Source organism: Hemitrygon akajei, chromosome 3, assembly GCF_048418815.1.
Source record: "Hemitrygon akajei chromosome 3, sHemAka1.3, whole genome shotgun sequence".
Lineage (NCBI taxonomy): Eukaryota > Metazoa > Chordata > Chondrichthyes > Myliobatiformes > Dasyatidae > Hemitrygon > Hemitrygon akajei.
In genome coordinates this window covers 140,462,220-140,481,641 of record NC_133126.1, presented here as the reverse complement: position 1 = coordinate 140,481,641, position 19,422 = coordinate 140,462,220, and the positions used below count along the sequence as shown (strand labels likewise).

The window sequence follows — 19,422 nt, the reverse complement described above, 5'->3', positions numbered from 1 at the left end:
ATAAACCTATGCTGGATGGGTACAGAGCTGATTTATTAATCCCACTATGATTAATTGCAATTTTTAACAGAAAATATAAACATTATGATTTTATTGCAAATAAGGTGAGCATTTTGATTTAAGACCTAAATTAAATGTTTCCCACTGTTTGTTGGATGTTAATTTATTACCTCATGATTGCCCATTTCGTTCAAAACGTTATCAAATGCCCAACAATCTATTATGCAAGTATCAAACAGTATATATTGCAATGCAGAGTCACCATGAGTGTTTAATTTTGTTTAAACACCAATACTATTCTGGTGTTTAATTTTTTTGTGAGGATAGAGGATGAAAACGTATTTAACCTTCCTGTTGAAATACACTGATTCCAAAAATATTCAGAAAGAGAGTGCCTTATTTACTATGCTTTAAGCTTTTCACCATTTACCCTTTCAAAGTTTAAAATGGCATAGTTAAAATTATAAACACAAGAGATTCTGCAGATGCTGGAGAAACTCAGCAGGACAGACAACATCTTTGGAGAGGAATAAACAGTCAATGTTTCAGGTCAAGACTCAACATCAGGTTTGGAACAGAAGGGGGGAGAGGGCCAGAATAAGAAGGTGGGAGTGGGGAGGGAGAGGATATAGTACAAGCTGGCAGGTGATGGGTGAAACCAGATAAGGGGGAAGGGGGCTGGATGGGAGTGAGGGGTGAAGTGAAAAGCTGGCAGATGATAAGTGAGGACAGTGGACCATGGAAGAGTGTGAAAGGGGAGGGGCACCAGAGGAGGGCAATTGACAGGTGAGGAGAAGTAAAGTGGTAAGATGGGTACCAGAATGGGGAGTGGAAAATAAGAGAAGAGGGAAAGGGGAGATACTTCCAAATGTTAAAGAAATTGATGTTCAGTTGATGGAGACTTTATAATTGAGTATGAGGTGTTGCTCCTTCAGCCTGAGTGAGGTCTCATTATGGCAGTAGAGGAGGTCATGCACTGAGCTACTAAGCTCCAACCAGCAGAAAGGGCAGGATTTCCTGGTGTCCACCCATTTCAATTTGACTTCCCATTCTTATGTTGGTCCATGGCCTTGTCCTACTGCCAGAAGAAGACCCCAATCAGGTTGGAGGAGCAACACCTTATGTTTCATCTGGGTAGTCTCCAGCCTGATGGCATGAACATTTCTTTCCTTTCCCATTCCCCATACTGGCTCCCCTCTCCCATTTCTTCTCATCATCGGCCTATCACCCCCAGCCCCTTCTGCTGCCCCTCCTCCTTCCCTTTCTCCTGTAGTCTACTGTCTTCTCCTATCAGATTCCTTCTTTTTCGGCCCTTTACCTCTTCCACCTATCACCTCCCAGTTTCTTATGTCATTCACCCTACCCACCCTCCTACAATAACCCCCCCCCCCCCCATTGTTTTCACCTATTACCAGCCAGCTTGTACTGCTTCCCCTCCCGTCCGCTTTCTTATTCTGGCTTCTTTCCCCTTTCTTTCCAGTTCTGATGAAGGATCTCAGCCCGAAAGTTTGATTGTTTATTCCTCTGCATAGGTGCTGCCTGACCTGCACTTTGTGTGTACTTGAACATCAGTTCTGTTCTGTTAGTGTATCTGTGCACATGTGTGAATCTAATTTAAACGTATTTGCTGCACTCCAGTGATGAATCCCACGTTTTTTAAAGGATTTATGGGCAGAGACTGATAGCAGTGCCAACTGCATCATTGAATAATAATTATTCTTACTTTAATAATCCAGCTATGCTACTTGGGTCGTTTGCAGCTGTTTTCTGAATTTGGGAGTTAAGTGGCTTTTTAAAGATCACTAAAGCTTAAAAGATCAGAGGTAATCCCAAACAGTTCAGTCAGCTCTTTAAGATATGTATCTATGCTTCCTTTGCTTATCACACTTCTCATTGTTCCAGGAGACAGGTAAATGATTCTCCTGTCACGTGTGAGATTCAGGAGAGTGATTTATTAATGCACAGCGTTGCTAATGGGTAGTATTTTGTGAAGCAGTTACCAGTTGAATATCTGTTAGTTTTTGTTTTGCAAAGGTGTCAAAGCAGGGAGGAGATCTGTTTAAGTAATAAAAGATATTCCTGCTTCTTAACTAAACCTGATGAGTGTTTTGATGAGCTGTGATGAAGGGTTTTGAGAGACTGGTGATTGAAACACATCAACACCTGCCTGAGAAGTGACTTAGATCCACTCTGATTTGCTTACCAGAGCAACAGGTCCAGAGCAGATGCCATCTCACTGGCTCTTTGGTCAACCCTGGAACATCTGCACAGCAAAGATGCATACATTTGGATGCTCTTTATCAACTACAGCTCTGCATTCAATACCATATCTCCTCAAAACTAATCAATGAGCTTCAAGACCCTGGCCTCAATACCTCATTGTGCATTTGGATCCTCAATTCCCTCTTTTGCAGACCCAGTCAGTTTGGATTGGCAACAACATTTGCTGTACGGACTCCATCAGCACAGGTGCACCTCAGGGCTCTGTGCTTAGGCCTCTACTCTGCTCACTTTACACTTATGACTGTGTGGCTAAGCACCACTCCAATGCCACATTCAAAGGTGGTGACAAGTCAGCATATTGGGAAGAGATTGAAAATCTGGCTGAGTAGAGCCATAACAACAACCTCTTACTCAATGTCAGTAAAATGAAAGAACTGATTATTGACCAGGAGGAGGTAACCAGAGGTACATCAGCCAGTCCTCATCAGAAGATCAGAGATGGAGATGGTCAGCAAGTTTAAGTTCCTCGGTGTTATCTTTTCAGAGGACCAGTCTTCAACTCAGCACGTAAGTGCAATTATGAAGGAAGCACAGCAGTGCCTTTACTTCCTTAGGAGTTGCAAAGATTTGGCATGTCATCTAAAACTTGTGACAAACTTCTATAGATGTGTGATGGAGAGTACATTAACTGGCTGCATCACACCGAATCTTACAAAAAGTAGTGAAACATTCCCTTCACCGGTAAAACCCTCCCCACCAGTGAGCACTATGGAGCATTGTTGCAGGAAATCAGCATCCATCATCAGAGACCCCACCACCCAGGACATGCTCTCTTCTCAGTACTGCCATCTGGAAGAAGGTACAGGAGCCGCAGGACTCACACCATCTGGCTCTTGAAGCAAAGGGATAACTTCACTCAACCCCACTTCATTATCAAAATGTTCCAACGACCTATGGACACACTCTCAAGGACTCTTCATCTCATGTCTTGATATGTATTGCTTATTTATGTTTTATTATTATTATTATTATTATTACTATTTATTTCTTTTTGTATTTGGACAGTATATTTCTTTTGCACACAGGTCAAATGCCCAGGCTGGTGCAGCCTTTCATTGATTCTATTATGGACATATTGAGTACACCCACAAGAAAATAAATCTCAGGTTGTACATGCTGACATACAAGGGGCGATTGATAAGTTTGTGGCCTAAGGTAGAAGGGGTCAGTTTTAGAAAACCTAGCACATTTATTTTTCACCCTCCTGTAGTGTTGCCACCATGCCCTCCTGGACCTCCTTGGGTGATAAGCCCTTGAGACTGAGGTAGCGGACGATTGCATGAAGGCCGATGTTGTTAATTTTCTCAGACAGTGCTAACTTGCAATTTTCAATTATCTAAAACAGAAATACCACAAAAGTTATTGACTTCAAACTTTCTGCATAATCACTCAAAGAGTTGAACTACATGTACATGTAACGAGAGCTGTATAACTCATCTCCTACCTTAGCTCACAAACTTATCAATCACTCCTGCTGTGGACCACTTTCTGGAGGTCCAAGATGCTGACTTCTACAAAGAAGGGATCCGTATGTTCCACGACCGCTGGACTAAGTGTGTAAGTGTAGGAGGGGACTATGTTGAAAAATAAATGTGCTAGTTTTCTAAAACCTTAGGCCATGAACTTATCAATCACCCCTCGTATATGTACTTCGATAATGAGTTTACTTTGAACTTTGAATTTTAAATGAGAGCCTACAACACTGGCGGCCAGCTTCTATACATGCAGCATAGATTTGTTTCAAACATTTTGCACATTAACACAAAGAATGCCTACTCATATATGTCTTCCAAGTTTAATCTTTCCTATTTTCCCTTCTTCTGAAAGAAAAAGATTATCTGGTAGTACTCTGCTTACTTACTGTATTATATTTAGCGATACATTGCAGAGTAGGCCCTTCCATCCCTTCTCACCACGCTGCCCCAACAACCCCAGATAAACCCGATTAACCCTAACCTAATTTCTGTCCTTCCCACTCCCAGCTCCAACACTCACCCCATTCCATCCGTGCTACCCAGAAATGTTGTGCCCAAAGGGTACCCAAGTCCAACTAGGGTCTAATACAATGATTCCCTGATGAGTGCACTGGAATTCTGAGGCTAGTATGTTCCCTGGTCTTGGCTACTTCCACAGTATTTTATTGAAACAGTTCTGGTCGCCTCACTACAGGAAGGATGTGGAAACTATAGAAGGGTGCAGAGGAGATTTACAAGGATGTTGCCTGGAATGGAGAGTATGTCTTATGGGAATAGGCTGAGTGAATTTGGCCTTCTTTCCTTGGAGAAGAGGAGGATGAGAGGTGACCTGATACATGTGTATAAGATGATGAGAGGCATTGATCATGTGGATAGTCAGAGGCTTTTTTCCAGGGCTGAGAGGGCTGTAGGTCTTTTATGTTTCTATGAAACCTCAGTTTGAATTTCAGGAATAATCTGGCAGAATGGGAGAAGAAATTTACCTTGCAAATTCTTTTTGCTACATTGATGCTTCCTGATTCTTTTCTACCCTAAAGCTTTTAAGATTTCCCCATTATCTGTGAAACGACTGACAGAGAGAAAAGCAACTTGATGTTTACAAAGCTGTGCTACTTATTTCCTCATTATATCCCAAGAATGGCATAAGTTAACAGCGTATAACAAAGAGGCAGTTTGAACAGCTTTGTGGCCTTCGTGACTCAGTACTGTGTTCAGTGCAGCTGGATAGTGAAATGGTATTTGCTGACCGGGTCAGGTGGCGGTTACATAATGACAAGAGGAATGCTTAATTGATGTTTGCAATAATCTTCATTAGTAGGTTTATCAATTATAATTGTCAACTAATAAAAAACAAAACTAAGTTAATGTACGATTAAAACAGTTAAAAATATGGGTTGAAGAGCCACATCATGCTCGAGACCCACTTTTAGTTCTTGCACAAAATGAAAAGCCGTTAAATGTAGTGGATAACAAATTAACCTTGTCTCTTATAATTTAACCCTTGGACAGTCTTTCTAAGGCAGTGTATTTCCCTGCGTATGTTGCAATTAGTTGTAGTTTATGTTAAAGTTTGTTTTGGATTGAGTCTTTCGCTTTATAGGAGAGTGAGTAATTGTGCATGGGAGCAAAATGAATTAATGAACAAAATCTGCAACGAAGGAACAGCGCATACAAATGGAAAAGTATACTGTACAAGAGTGCTTGCTATGGAGAGGGAAAGATCTACCGCTGGGCTTGGAGAGCGTTGCCCAGGTTTTCCGCATTTTGAATGTGGACTGAGACAATAGACTATTTTTTCCAGTCTTGTAGTTTTTTATCTGTGTTTTTTCTCCAATCGTTCTTGTTTGTATTATGCGGTGAGGGGGATTTGGGGGTCGACGTGCTCATTCTATTTTGTGTGTGTGGGAGGAGGAGAGATTTGGGAGTTGATGTGCCTTGCTCAGTTTTTGTGCAGGGAGAGGGGTTTTTCGGGGCTATGATTGTGCTGCTTTTCTTTTCTTTCTTGGTTTCATGGCTTCCCTTTGAGCCTTTGAAGTACAGTTGGCTACAGAATACGACAAGAGTGAAGCCTCTTTATCGGAGTAAAAGATTATTAATAACAAGATGGATGAATTAATGGTACACACAGAAGTAAATGCTATGACCTAAAAGCCACATCAGAATCAGAATCAGGTTTATTATCACTGGCAAGTGTCGTGAAATTTGTTATCTTAGCAGCAGCATTACAATGCAAATTCATTGTATAGAAGAAGAAAAAAATAAAATAATAATAAAAATAAATAAGTAAATCAATTTATGGTATATATATATATATAGAATAGATTAAAATCATGAAAAAAACCCTGAAATAATTGTATATTAAAAAAAAGTGAGGTAGTGTTCATAGGTTCATATAGAGTAATGTGACCGAATTGTCCAGGAAATGTAATTTTTAGAAGTCAAATGCAAAATGAAAGTGGAAGACGATGACCTGTGATAAAGTATGGGATTTGGTATTTATTCCAACAAGAAAATGAACTGCAAAGTAGTAAATGGCATGAATACATATTTTGATAATAAATTTACTTTAAACTTTAAACTCAAATGCAGCGGGTTGACAGTTAATCTTATGGAAACAAATGCATTTCTTACCTGGTTTAACAAGGGATTATTGATTGTTCCCTTATTTGGATGTCTATAACCTGGGGTCACAGTCTCAAAATATGAGGTTAGTCATTCAGGATTAAAATAAAAAGAAGTTTCTTTACCTGGAGGTTAACAAATCTTTTCAATTCTCTTCTCAAGCAGGCTGAGGAGGCTCAGTCTCTATGTACATTTCAAGGCAGAGATTAATAAATATCCAAAAGATGGTATTCAAGAAAATCTAGAGAAATGGTGTTAGTGCAGAAAAGTGGCACTGAGGTAGAAGATCAGCCTTTAGATAGCAGATCACCGCCTATTCCTTCAGCTTCTATCCCTTGTATTCTTACATTAAATATGCAAATGGAGCACAAAAGGAAGTAATATAGTGACTTTATCATACTTATGTCATGAGTACAAGTTTGCTGTTGTTATTCTGTGTTAAAGTGTATGCCTAAGTTTTATTAATTCTACTTGTTCCTGGTGATTTTACACGTTGAACTTACCAGTGCCATCAAACCGGTTCAGATGCCATCTCTAGTGGCCACTTTACTAGGTACAGTAGGTAACTAATAGCAGCCATTAGTGCATTTCTGTAAGTTTGCTGTCTTCTGCTGCTGTAGCCCATCCCCTTCAAGGTTCAATGTGCTGTATTCAGAGGTGCTCTTTTGCACACCACTGTTGTAACATGAGGTTATTTGAGTTATTGTCACCTTCCTGTCAGTTTGCACCAGTCTGGTCATTCTCCTCTGACCTCTCTCATTATCAAGGTGTTTCTGTCCCAAAGCTGCCACTCATTGGATGTTATTTTGTCTTCCCCAACATTCTCCGTAAACTCTAGAGATCTGGGTGAAAATTCCAGGAACTCAGCAGTTTCTGAGATACTCAAACCACCCCATCTAGCACCAACAATCATTCCACATTCAGTCAGTTAGATCGCATTTCCTCCCTGTTTTAGATGTTTGGTCTGAACAACAATTGAATCTTTTAGCCATGTTTGCATTCTCTTATGCATTGAATTACTGCCATATGATTGGTTGATATGATACTTACATTTATTACTACTTGACAGATAGACCTCAGTATGTGCGGTTGGGAGACTGTAGGTCTGACATGGTGGTCAGCAGCACAGGGGCGCCGCAGGGAACCGTACTCTCTCCGGTCCTGTTCACCCTGTACACATCAGACTTCCAATATAACTCGGAGTCCTGCCATGTGCAGAAGTTCGCTGATGACACGGCCATAGTGGGGTGTGTCAGGAATGGACAGGAGGAGGAGTATAGGAAACTGATACAGGACTTTGTGATATGGTGCAACTCAAACTACCTGCGTCTCAATATCACCAAGACCAAGGAGATGGTGGTGGACTTTAGGAGATCTAGGCCTCATATGGAGCCAGTGATCATTAATGGAGAATGTGTGGAGCAGGTTAAGACCTACAAGTATCTGGGAGTACAGTTACACGAGAAGCTAGACTGGACTGCCAACACAGATGCCTTGTGCAGGAAGGCACAGAGTCGACTGTACTTCCTAAGAAGGTTGGCGTCATTCAATGTCTGTAGTGAGATGCTGAAGATGTTCTATAGGTCAGTTGTGGAGAGCGCCCTCTTCTTTGTAGTGGCGTGTTGGGGAGGAAGCATTAAGAAGAGGGACGCCTCACGTCTTAATAAGCTGGTAAGGAAGGCGGGCTCTGTCGTGGGCAAAGTACTGGAGAGTTTAACATCGGTAGCTGAGCGAAGGGCGCTGAGTAGGCTACAGTCAATTATGGATAACTCTGAACATCCTCTACATAGCACCATCCAGAGACAGAGAAGCAGTTTCAGCGACAGGTTACTATCGATGCAATGCTCCTCAGACAGGATGAAGAGGTCAATACTCCCCAATGCCATTAGGCTTTACAATTCTACCGCCAGGACTTAAGAACTTTTTAAAAGCTATTATTAATGCTTTTTGAGATAGTGATTTAGATGCATATCATATTTTTTACTGAGTTAAGTATTGTATGTAATTAGTTTTGCTACAACAAGTGTATGGGACATTGGAAAAAAGTTGAATTTCCCCATGGGGATGAATAAAGTATCTATTTACGAGCAAATGTGCGGGTGTACCTAATAAAGTGGCCACAGAGTGCAAGTTTGTTCAAACGTTTTGGCGGGATGATAACTGTCATATTTAGTGCAGAGAGGTCCTTGTTAAAAGGTCATATTGTATTGAGGCAGTTGATTCTGGTTAGGTTGTGATGTTGCATGGCAAATTAGTCTCAATGCTTTTGATGCAAATTATCACCCAATTCTGATAGTTTTCTAAAACAGAGGGCATGTGTAAAATATCTGATCAAGTTTTACTCGTACAGCTTTCATAATCATGTAGCCCATCTACTTAGATATTACAGCAGTTCTTCATGTAATTTTAATGATGTTGAAAATAGTGCCTCCCAATTTTTCCCCACTTCTATTGCCCCATAGAAGTCAGAATATGTTATGTTTCCAGTACTGCCCAGTTTATGGAATATTTGGCTACTTTGCAACTTGACTGGTCACTTCCCTCATTTTACTAGACACTGGCAGTAAGACAAACTGTGTGGATTTTCCCCTTTGACTTGAAATGGAAATGAAATAAATATTGCTGAATAAGTGTACAGTTTGAAGCTTAATTTTTTTTCTTTGATTTGGAGCTTTCTTGGTATTTAAAATAAAAAATGCAAAGCATACATTGCATCCTGTGAACAGCTCTGAGGAACCAATAGACCCTCAACACTCACGGTTCACAGACGCGTACTGATCTGTGATGCATTTCCAGCATTTTCTATTTCAGTCCCCAGCATTTGCCGTCTGGTCACTCTTTTCCAATGATATAAGAAATGTTTCAGTTAGAATTTGAAGGCTTTGGTTAATAAAAACATTCCTTTTTATTTTTGGTTTAAGTTTGGCTATGGGAGGAAATTATTAAAATTCATACGAAGTTTGTCTAGTCAAAATAGTTTGGCAGTAGGATTCAATTAGTAAAGAGGTTACATAGGAGATTTCATTGTATCAAATTACATGTCTGAATTATTTTCTTGAGAACCAACCAAATGAGTGATGGGGAATGCATGAGCAAATGTGACTATTGGAATGCAATACAGCTGTTAAAATTAGGGCTTGAAACTGTCAATGCTAATAAGAGAATGTGTTTCACACTTTCCATTTGTTTAATCTGACACTTCATGCACTTGAGCTATAATATTTGCTTTAGGGATTGTGTCTGATGTTGAGGGGACGCTTTGACCCTTGTACATTATCCTCTGCTGTGGTTCATGATTTTGTGTCAGCAAATCCTGAGGTTGCCAACTAACCTACAGTCAAAAGCATCTTCCAGCCTTGTACGATAATGCTGGCTCCATAAATCTTGGGCACTTAAGTTAGGGATTTGAAACTGGGTTTAGGTGGGTTGATAGTTTGGTTAATCTATATATGTACCATCAGAAGAAGTTTATCCTATCAATTTAAAACCCTTGATAATTTCTTTCTCCACCACAGAGGATAAGCAACCATAAAGAATGAGTTTATAATGTCTGCATGACGTGTTTTAACACTCCTTTTTTTTTAAACTTATATTCAATTCTCTGCCAAGGTTAAAAAGAAATACTGCTTAGCTACAAAAGAACTGGTAGTATTCAGAGCAGCAGAACTATAAAATCTGAGACACAAAAACTGATGGCATGTAAATGTTTTGCATTCCTTCTCATCACTCCTCTGGTTATTTACACTAACACTCCATTTCTCTTCTATTAAAAATCAAGTGTTATCCTACTGTGAAAACTTCAAAAATGTCACTGGAGTGTTCACATAGTTATATAAATAATGCAATAAAACTTCCATTCTTTCTTCCAGCTTGTAAAATTGGATATTACAAGGCCTTGTCAACAGATCCAGGCTGCACAAAGTGCCCACCACACAGCTATTCCACTCATGAAGCTTCTACTTACTGCATCTGTGAGAGGGGCTACTTCAGAGCTGAAAATGATCCCTTATCCATGCCTTGTACAAGTAAGTTTCAAGTTTGATTTGCAATTTGCCCAAAGTGTTTGTATTCTGAAATGTTTGTTGATCACCTTTCTGCCCAGAACAAAGCGATTTGGGGCATTGCCGTGCTAACATTGATGAAATTTAAATCTGACAAGATTGTCATCACCAGGAAAACAAAATGAATGCCAATATATTTAACTCAATTTTACAGTAAATGTAGTATGTTTGTACGTCAGCACTCTATCGTCACATAAAGTAATGAGAAAACCCCTGATTTGTTATAGAATAAAGAACCACTGAAGATAACAGAGATCACATGGTCATAGAAGAGTTTACAAGAAGATTTTTTTAAAGTGTGACAGAACTGTCAAAACATAGGCGCTTCAGAGTTCAGGGCCACCATAGAAGTTAACTATTTCTCAGGCTTTTGTGGTTTTTCGAAATCATTCTTAGTGGGATTTATTCATACTTTAGTTATGCTGCATTCATGTAATGTAGAAATCATCTGTTTATAGCGTAATGCAGCACGGAAACAGGCCCTTTGGCAAAACACCCATGTCGACCAAGCCCATCAAAAGTAGTTCCATTTGCTTGCATTTGGCCCATATCCCTCTGAACATTTCCTCTCCATGTTCCTGTTCAAATCAATGTTGTTATTGTACCTGCGTCAACCACTTCCTGTGGCAGCTCGTTCCATGCACAATCCACCCTCTATGTGAACAAGTTGCCCTTCGGGTCCCTTTTAAATCTTTTCTCCTCTCAACTTAAACCCATGTTCTCAATTTCTTGGTTCCTTTTCCCCGGGGGCAAAAAAGACTGTGCACAGTCACGCTGTCTGTGTCTCTCAGGATTTTATACACCTCGATGTGGTCTCCTGTGTCGCAGGGAATAATCTCTCCCAATCTCTCCCCATAGTCAAGCCCTCAGGGCAACATTCTCTTGGATGTCCTTAGCACCTTTTCCAGTTTAGTAATAATGTCTTTCCTGTAACAGGGTAACCACAACTGTACTAAAAGCTCCAGCTGCAGCCTCACCTATGTCGTGTACAACTACAATGAACGTGTTATAACTTGTGTAGTGGAGCAAAGGAATGGCAGCCAGATGGCAGGTGGTGCCTTAAAGCTCCAGTGACCTGGGTTTGATTCCGACCGTTGGTAGTGTCTGTATGGATTTCAAGTGTTCTCCCTGTGAATTGATTCTGAGATTTTGAGCCTATGAAGAGCAACTTGGCGTTGGCTAGACTAGGGTGGAATAAATCCTGCAGGAAATATTGGGCAATGAATAAGACCTGAGCCGTGTTTCCAGGAGATGTGTGAACATTGAGGTTCCCAGGATAGAGACTCTAGAATCCCGAGTATTTTCAGCAATGAAGTTTCCTGGACTGGCTCGACTGTCTTACTGATCAGGTCAACACGAGTTGGATCCCCAACGTCAAGAATATGGCAGCTCGTGTTAACGTCTTAAGATTTGGAGATGAAATCAGAAAAGAAGTTTATTATCTAATATTTATTACAACACTTAATAACACGACTATAAATGCCAAAAACTGCAACAATAAAATATCAAACAAAAGTATAAAAGGTGCAAACTTAATGGCACATAAAAGAAATAGAAGTACTCAGTGTGCCCAAGAGGCCAGTCAGAGGTACCTGGGCCACAAAACACGTAATAGTGATTCCAGGGTAGCTTGCAAACAAAGTCATCAACAGGAAACTATTCCCTCCTAGGTTTGACTCTGTGTGCTCTGGTTTCCTCACAAATCCCAAAGATGGGCTGGTAGATTAATAGCTTTTATGAAATATCCTCGTGGAGGTGGTTAGTAAGAGAACTGGGGAGGAGTTAATGGTCAATCGAGTCAATCTGGGTTGTAGTCAATGTGGCAGTAAGTGGAGGAATGAAATTGATTGGATTGCTCTGGCGGCTAGCATTGACTCGGTGGGCCAAATGTCTCCTAAGAAAGCAGCAATAAACCAGCCCTTGTTGAAGGATATAATTGATTGAATTCCCTGTACCTATAATGTATGTTGAAGCTTCTGGAGGCTCAAAAGATACCAGTGAGTGAGAGAAAATGCTTAAATGTTACAGACTTGGAAATTTTAAATCAGGGTGTGGAAATAAAGTGTCTGAAGGTTAATTCATTGCCACTGGACCTGCTGAATCAGAGGAACAGGTTTCTAAAATAAGCCAGTATGATCACCAAGAAAGTTGAAACTAAAACCTTATAATTCTCCAAAGTCGTCAAGATGTTAAACTGATCTCTAGTCTGGAATTCACACTGCTTTTTTTTTGTCTCACTAGACAGAAAGAAGATCTAAAATAAACATAGTTTGCACAGTAATTAAATTCAAACATGAATTTATTTGACAAGAAATGAAGTGTCAGTCTGATAAACATATTCCAATACATTAACTTGGTATGAACCCATTAGATAAATCTGTAGTAAGTTGCTAACACGAGATGGTAATATTTAGAAAACATTTCATGGGGGTGTATAAAATTATCATGGCCTAGACAGGGTGAACAGGAAGGGCTTATTTCCCTTAGTAAGAGCTCAATAGTCAGGAAGCATAGATTTAAATTAATTTGTAGAGGGATTAGAGGGCAGACAAGGTTTTTTCCCCAAAAGAAGGAGGTTTTGAATATTTTTTCCCTCTCAGATTAGGAGTTTGTACTCACTTCCCAAAAGGATGTAGAAGGCAGGAACCTGCATTGCATTTAAAAAGTAGCTGGAGGGATATATCAAGAATAATAACATACGAAACTATGAGCCAAAGCTGATACATGGGATTAATATAAATTGCACGTTTTTGGCTGGCATGGACTTAATGCATTGAATAGTGTCCTTGTGTGCCATTAGTTTCTATTGTTCTTAAAGACAAACTGGTTCTTAAAATACGGTTATTTTGGTAATGTAAACATTTTTAAGTATATTCCAACATCAGGTTACTTTGTATTCAACTTTTCAGCATCTGTGACCTTTCCCTTGTCTGCATAGTGTGCTTTCTGTAGCTCTTTTCCTACAACAGTGACACTAGCAATGTTAGATGAAATGATTTCCTTCTGCTTCTGCTCATAGCCAGAATCCATGCATGCATTTTTTTGTCTCTGAAGTTTGGATACGAATCTATTATTCCTTTCCAACTTGAATCATTAAGTGCAAGTCTGTGTCTCATGTAGAATGATAAGCGATGCAGAATGCCAGAAAAACTGTTGCTAACAGGTAATGTAATTTGAGCACCAGTGTTTGAGTAAACTGGCCTCCAGCAAACTAAACACTTTCCATATCTGTTGAAAGAAATCTGTTAGCATGGGTGATTTGTGGATCTGTCGGGAAAGCAACAAAAAAAACTTATTACTTCATTCTCCCTTGCCCCATCCTCCTTACCTATCACCATTCCCTCCCCCACCCTCATATTCTGGCTTCCATTCCAGTCCTGATAAAGGGTCTTAGCTGAAACATCATTTATTCTGCTTCATAGATGATGGCTGACTTGCTGAGCTCTTCCGCATTTTGTGTGCGTTGCTCAAAACAGAACCTCAGCAATCCTTTGCATTAAAGTAAGGTACTTCTATTGCTTGTATCATTCATGTTTACGGAAACATGCCTTTCGGTTTTGATATTGACAAAGATGTATCATGTGATTGAATTGCTCACCAAACCCCATAAGAAATTAGAATGTTAACCAGAAGTGATGAGGTTCTGAAGCCATTCATAAAATTGCTCTCAAAAGCAAGCTTTCTACCTGTCAACCCCAATATTGGGATGAGTGAAAGATAGGAAGAAATGTTTTAATGGGGGGGGGAACACTTTTTTTTGCACAAAATGATTGCACTCTAGTCCTGGTATCATTTTTTCCTCCACACCAACCAGGTGTCCCACATCTGCTGTATTCTGAGCAGTTTTCCTAGGTGAACCTGGTTGGTCATGTCACATGCTATCATTATCATATATTTTCCATTTGGGACTACTGTATGGTATGTGTACGGTCTGTCTCCTATAGTTAGCACAGCAAGTTGTATCTTACCTTTGAGCCAGTGGGAAGCAGCTGGCTCAAGAGTATATGGGGTTCATTACCAGCTAGAGGGTTAATCTTGCACCTAATGACTCACTATTTACTGTTCAAAGTGGCAGCACTGTTCCACAGTTCTTAATTTTCAGAAGTACCTAATTGGCTTCAAATGGCCTTGGGATATTTCAAGATTGTGAAAGGCACTATATAAATGCAAATTTTCCCCATTAAGCCATCTGGAGCCCAATAAAGCATTATTTTAAAGCATATTATACCACATTAAAATTGGATTGATTCCTGGAAGATAACATTTCAAACAATATCCCTATTCATCCAAAATAAATCAGAGCGGTTTTAGTTCCACTGTGTACTATTTATATGACACAAGCTAATGTATTTTTGCTAAATTTATGTTTAGTCTTCTAAACACATTCATTAGACCACTTAAAATGAGAATGAAGCATGCGATGAAATAGTGCATTGGAGATCATAATCCCAAGTTGTTGCTGCCTGCAAGGAGTGACTCCAGTTGCTGCCATGACAACAACTATCTCAACTTTTCCTTTCCCCTCATCCACTCCAACCTCACCTTCTCAAAATGCACAGCCCTCCGTTCATTTTGCAATCATCACAACCTGGTCATGAAACCCACAGACCAGGGCAATGTGGTCTGGCAGATTGACATTACTTGGACTGCTTACCCATCAACATCCATCCCTCACTTGCCCTCACTGTAGATGAACTCTTGCCCTTGCGCCTCCTCCCTCAACAATATTGGGGGTACTAAACAGTCCTTCTGGGTGAGATGAGGCAAAGGTTCACATGCATCTCCTTCAACCTTGTCTATTGCATTTGGTGCTCCCAATGTGGTCATCCACCCACTCCACACGCTGGCTCCACCTCTCCCCCTCCATTCCGCATCTTCTTCTAACTGTCGTTACCATTTTCACCTCCTTACAGTAATTAGCTGAATGTAGCACTGGTACTGCTTTGTACATTTTCCCAGCAGCTGTCTCATATCTTCACACTCCTCTCCTCCACTGAGCTCCATTTGTTTTTATTTATCTTTTTCCGTTCTTCTCTTGTCTGCCTCCATCTATCTTTCACTTGTCACTATCTTCCAGTTCCACTCCTGCTTACCTCCCATTTGCTGCCTGTCATCTTGCAAATGCAGTGTTGGCATTCATTTGTGAGATGACCAGAACGTAAGAGCAAGAATGTAATGCTGAAGCTTTATCAGGGATTGGTGGAGTATTGTGAGCAATTTTAAGACCATAAAATATAGGAGCAGAATTAGGCCAATTGGCCATCATGTCTGCTGCCGCATTTCATCATGGCTGATCCAGTTTTCCTCTCAGTCCCAATCTCCCACCTTCTCTCCATATCGCTTCATGCCTTGACCAATCATAAATTTTGGGCCCCTTTTCTAAGAAAAGATGTGCTGGCATTGGAGAGTGTCCAGAGAAGATTCACGAGAATAATTCTGGGAGTGAAAGGGTTAACATATGAGGAGTGTTTGATGGCTCCAGGCCTGTACTTATTGGAATTTAGAAGGATGAGGGGAAATCTCATTGAAACCTATTGAATATTGAAAGGCCTAGACAGAGTGGATGTGGAGAGGGTGTTTCCTATAGTGAGTGAGTCGAGGACCAGAAGACACAGACTCAGAATAGAGAGCTGTCCATTTAGAGCAGAGGTTAGAAGGAATTTCTTTAGCCAGGGGTGGTGAATCTGTAGTATTCGTTGCCACAGACAGCTGTGAAAGCCAAATTATGGAGTGTATTTAAAGCAGAGTTCGAGAGGTTGTGATTAGTCAGAGTGTTAAAAGTTATGGAGAGAAGACAGGAGAATGGAGTTGCGAGGGTTAATAAATCATCCAGGTGGATGGTGGAGCAGATGAGCCAAATGACTAATTCTGCTCCTACAAGGAAATCTGCAGATGCTGGAAATTCAAACAACACACACAAAATGCTGGTGGAACACAGCAGGCCAGGCAGCATCTATAAGGAGAAGCACTGTTGAAGTTTCGGGCCGAGACCCTTTGTCAGGACTAACTGAAAGGAAAGATAGTAAGAGATTTGAAAGTAGTGGGGGAGGGGGAAATGCAAAATGATAGGATGAAACTAAGAGCTGGAAAGGTGATTGTCGAAAGTGATACAGAGCTGGAGAAGGGAAAGGATCATGGGACGGGAGGCCTCGGGAGAAAGAATGGTGGGGGGAAGCACCAGAGGGAGATGGAGAACAGGCAAACAACTGAGTATGTCAGGGATGGGGTAAGAAGGGGAGCAGGGGCATTAACGGAAGTGAGAGAAGTCAATGTTCATGCCGTCAGGTTGGAGGCTACCCAGCTGGTATATAAGGTGTTGTTCCTCCAACCTGAGTTTGGATTCATTTTGACAGTAGAGGAGGCCATGGATAGACATATCCCAATGGGAATGGGACATGGAATTAAAATGCGTGGCCACTGGGAGATCCTGCTTTCTCTGGCGGACCGAGCATAGGTGTTCAGCGAAACGGTCTCCCAGTCTGCATCGGGTCTCACCAATATATAAAAGGCCACACCGGGAGCACCGGACGCAGTATAGCACACCAGCCGACTCACAGGTGAAGTGTCGCCTCACCTGGAAGGACTGTCTGGGGCCCTGAATGGTGGTGGGGGAGGAACTGTAAGGGCAGGTGTAGCACTTGTTCTGCTTACAAGGATAAGTGCCAGGAGGGAGATCGGTGGGAAGGGATGGGGGGGACGAGTGGACAAGGGAGTCGCGTAGGGAGCGATCCCTGCGGAAAGCAGAAAAAATGTGCTTGGTAGTGGGATCCCGTTGGAGGTGGCGGAAATTACGGAGAATTATACGTTGGACTTGCAGGCTGGTGGGGTGGTAGGTGAGGACAAGGGGAACCCTATCCCGAGTGGGGTGGTGGGCGGATGGGGTGAGGGCAGGAGTGTGGGAAATGGGTGAGATGCGTTTGAGAGCAGAGTTGATGGTGGAAGAAGGGAAGCCCCTTTGTTTAAAAAAGGAAGACATCTCCTTCGTCCTGGAATGAAAAGCCTCATCCTGAGAGCAGATGCGGCGGAGACGGAGGAATTGTGAGAAGGGGATAGCATTTTTGCAAGAGACAGGGTGGGAAGAGGAATAGTCCAGGTAGCTGTGAGAGTCTACTTATAGGCTTAAAGTAGATATCAGTAGATAAGCCATCTCCAGAGATGGAGACAGAAAGATCAAGAAAGGGGATGGAGGTGTCGGAAATGGACCAGGTAAATTTGAGGGCAGGGTGAAAATTGGAGGCAAAGTTAATGAAGTCGACGAGCTCAGCATGCGTGCAGGAGGCAGCGCCAATGCAGTCGTCGATGTAGTGATGTTCCTCCTGATGGCATAAACATTGACTTCTCTAACTTCCGTTAATGTCCCTCCTCCCCTTCTTACCCCATCCCTGACATACTCAGTTGTTTGCCTGTTCGTCATCTCCCTCTGGTGCTTACCCCACCCCTCCTTTCTTTCTCCTGAGGCCTCCTGTCCCATAATCCTTTCCCTTCTCCAGCTCTGTATCACTTTCGCCAATCACCTTTCCAGCTCTTAGCTTCACCCCACCCCCTCTGGTCTTCTCCTATCATTTCTCATTTCCCCCTTTCCCCCCCCCCCCCCACTTTCAAATCTCTTACTATCTTTCCTCTCAGTTAGTCCTGACGAAGGGTCTCGGCCCAAAACGTCGACAATTCTGCTCCTATGTCTTATGATCTTATGGTCTTATCCTACACCCCTCCTTAATCCACCAATTCCTTTGGAATCCTTTTACTTCATTCCCCTTCACTGCTTTATACTGGCCATTTTGTCTCCCTCCTCAATCCTAATGCAGGAATTCCACCAGAAATGTCAACAATCTCATTCCTCCCACAGATGCAGCACGACCCGCTGAGTTCCTCCAGCACATTGCTGCTGCAAGAAGAGATTTTTTTCTGTTTGTCTTGCTTTGTGTTTAGGTTTGAAAGCACCAATGCAAGAAGGCAATGTGTCCTTATAAAAGCATTCCATTTTGATCACCTTTCCTTCTTTCCCAATGAAATCTGATACCAGTAATAAAGTCACATTATTCTCACTGATCTTTAATCTTTAATATGGAACCAGGGTCTAGCTATTCTACATCGTAACGTAACATTCAAATTCACAATAGGATTTTAATGGACACACAACACTAAACATACATATCATGCAGTGTTGATCAACAGCATGGGGTATATCTTTGAATAACCCTTCTGGGAAATTCACTTGTGCACATAGCACTCAAAAGATGTAATTCAACAACATTTAAAGGGGATCTGCCAACACAATTTTCTGCTTGATACTTGCAAACGGCAGCAGTTGGGTGCCCTTTTAGTTAAAAGTTACTTCTTGATGAGGTCTTTCTTGGATTCTAAAGTAAAATGGCTTGGATTGTGACCCCACTCCAACACCACCACAACTAGAATTCAACTTCCCACCCCACCTGACCTGCAGCTCGAACACTACCACCAGAAGTAGAACCCAACCACCTCACTGAAACGTCTACCATCCGTCAGCTTGCTCTCTGATGATTTGATCCTTGAGGCACTGAGCCCTTTCTGACTGATGTGCAATACAGGGTTAATGCCGAATGCTGGAGGAATTCAGCAGGGCAAGCAGCATCTATGGACGTTTCGGGCCGGGACCCTTCAGCAGGGCTGGAAAGGAAGGAGCAAGAAGCCAGAATAAAAGGTGGGGGGAAGAGCAAAGAGTTCGAGGCGGAAGGTGAAGCCAGGTTGGAGGGGGTGAAGTGAGAAGTTTGGAGGTGATAGGTTGAAAAGGTAAAGGGCTGAAGAAGATGGAATCTGATAAGAGAGGAGAGTGGCCCATGGGAGAAATGGAAGGAGGAGGGGCCCTTGGGTGAGGTGATAGGCAGATGATAAAGTTAAGAGGGGAGTGGAAGGAGGAGGGACAGAAATAACAGGAAGTTAGAGAAATTGATATTCATGCCATCTTTCCCAATGCATTATGATTCTGAGCAAACAAATTGCAC

General features: G+C 41.6%; 1 protein-coding gene across 1 annotated transcript in view; it reads left to right on the top strand.

The window, feature by feature from the left end:
* epha4l (eph receptor A4, like) overlaps positions 1-19,422 on the top strand; it is a 127,516-nt gene that overhangs the window by 50,465 nt on the left and 57,629 nt on the right. Inside the window, exon 4 of the mRNA XM_073040934.1 lies at positions 10,250-10,405. Within this exon, the coding sequence (XP_072897035.1) occupies positions 10,250-10,405 (156 nt within the window). The remainder of the gene's footprint in view (positions 1-10,249; positions 10,406-19,422) is intronic.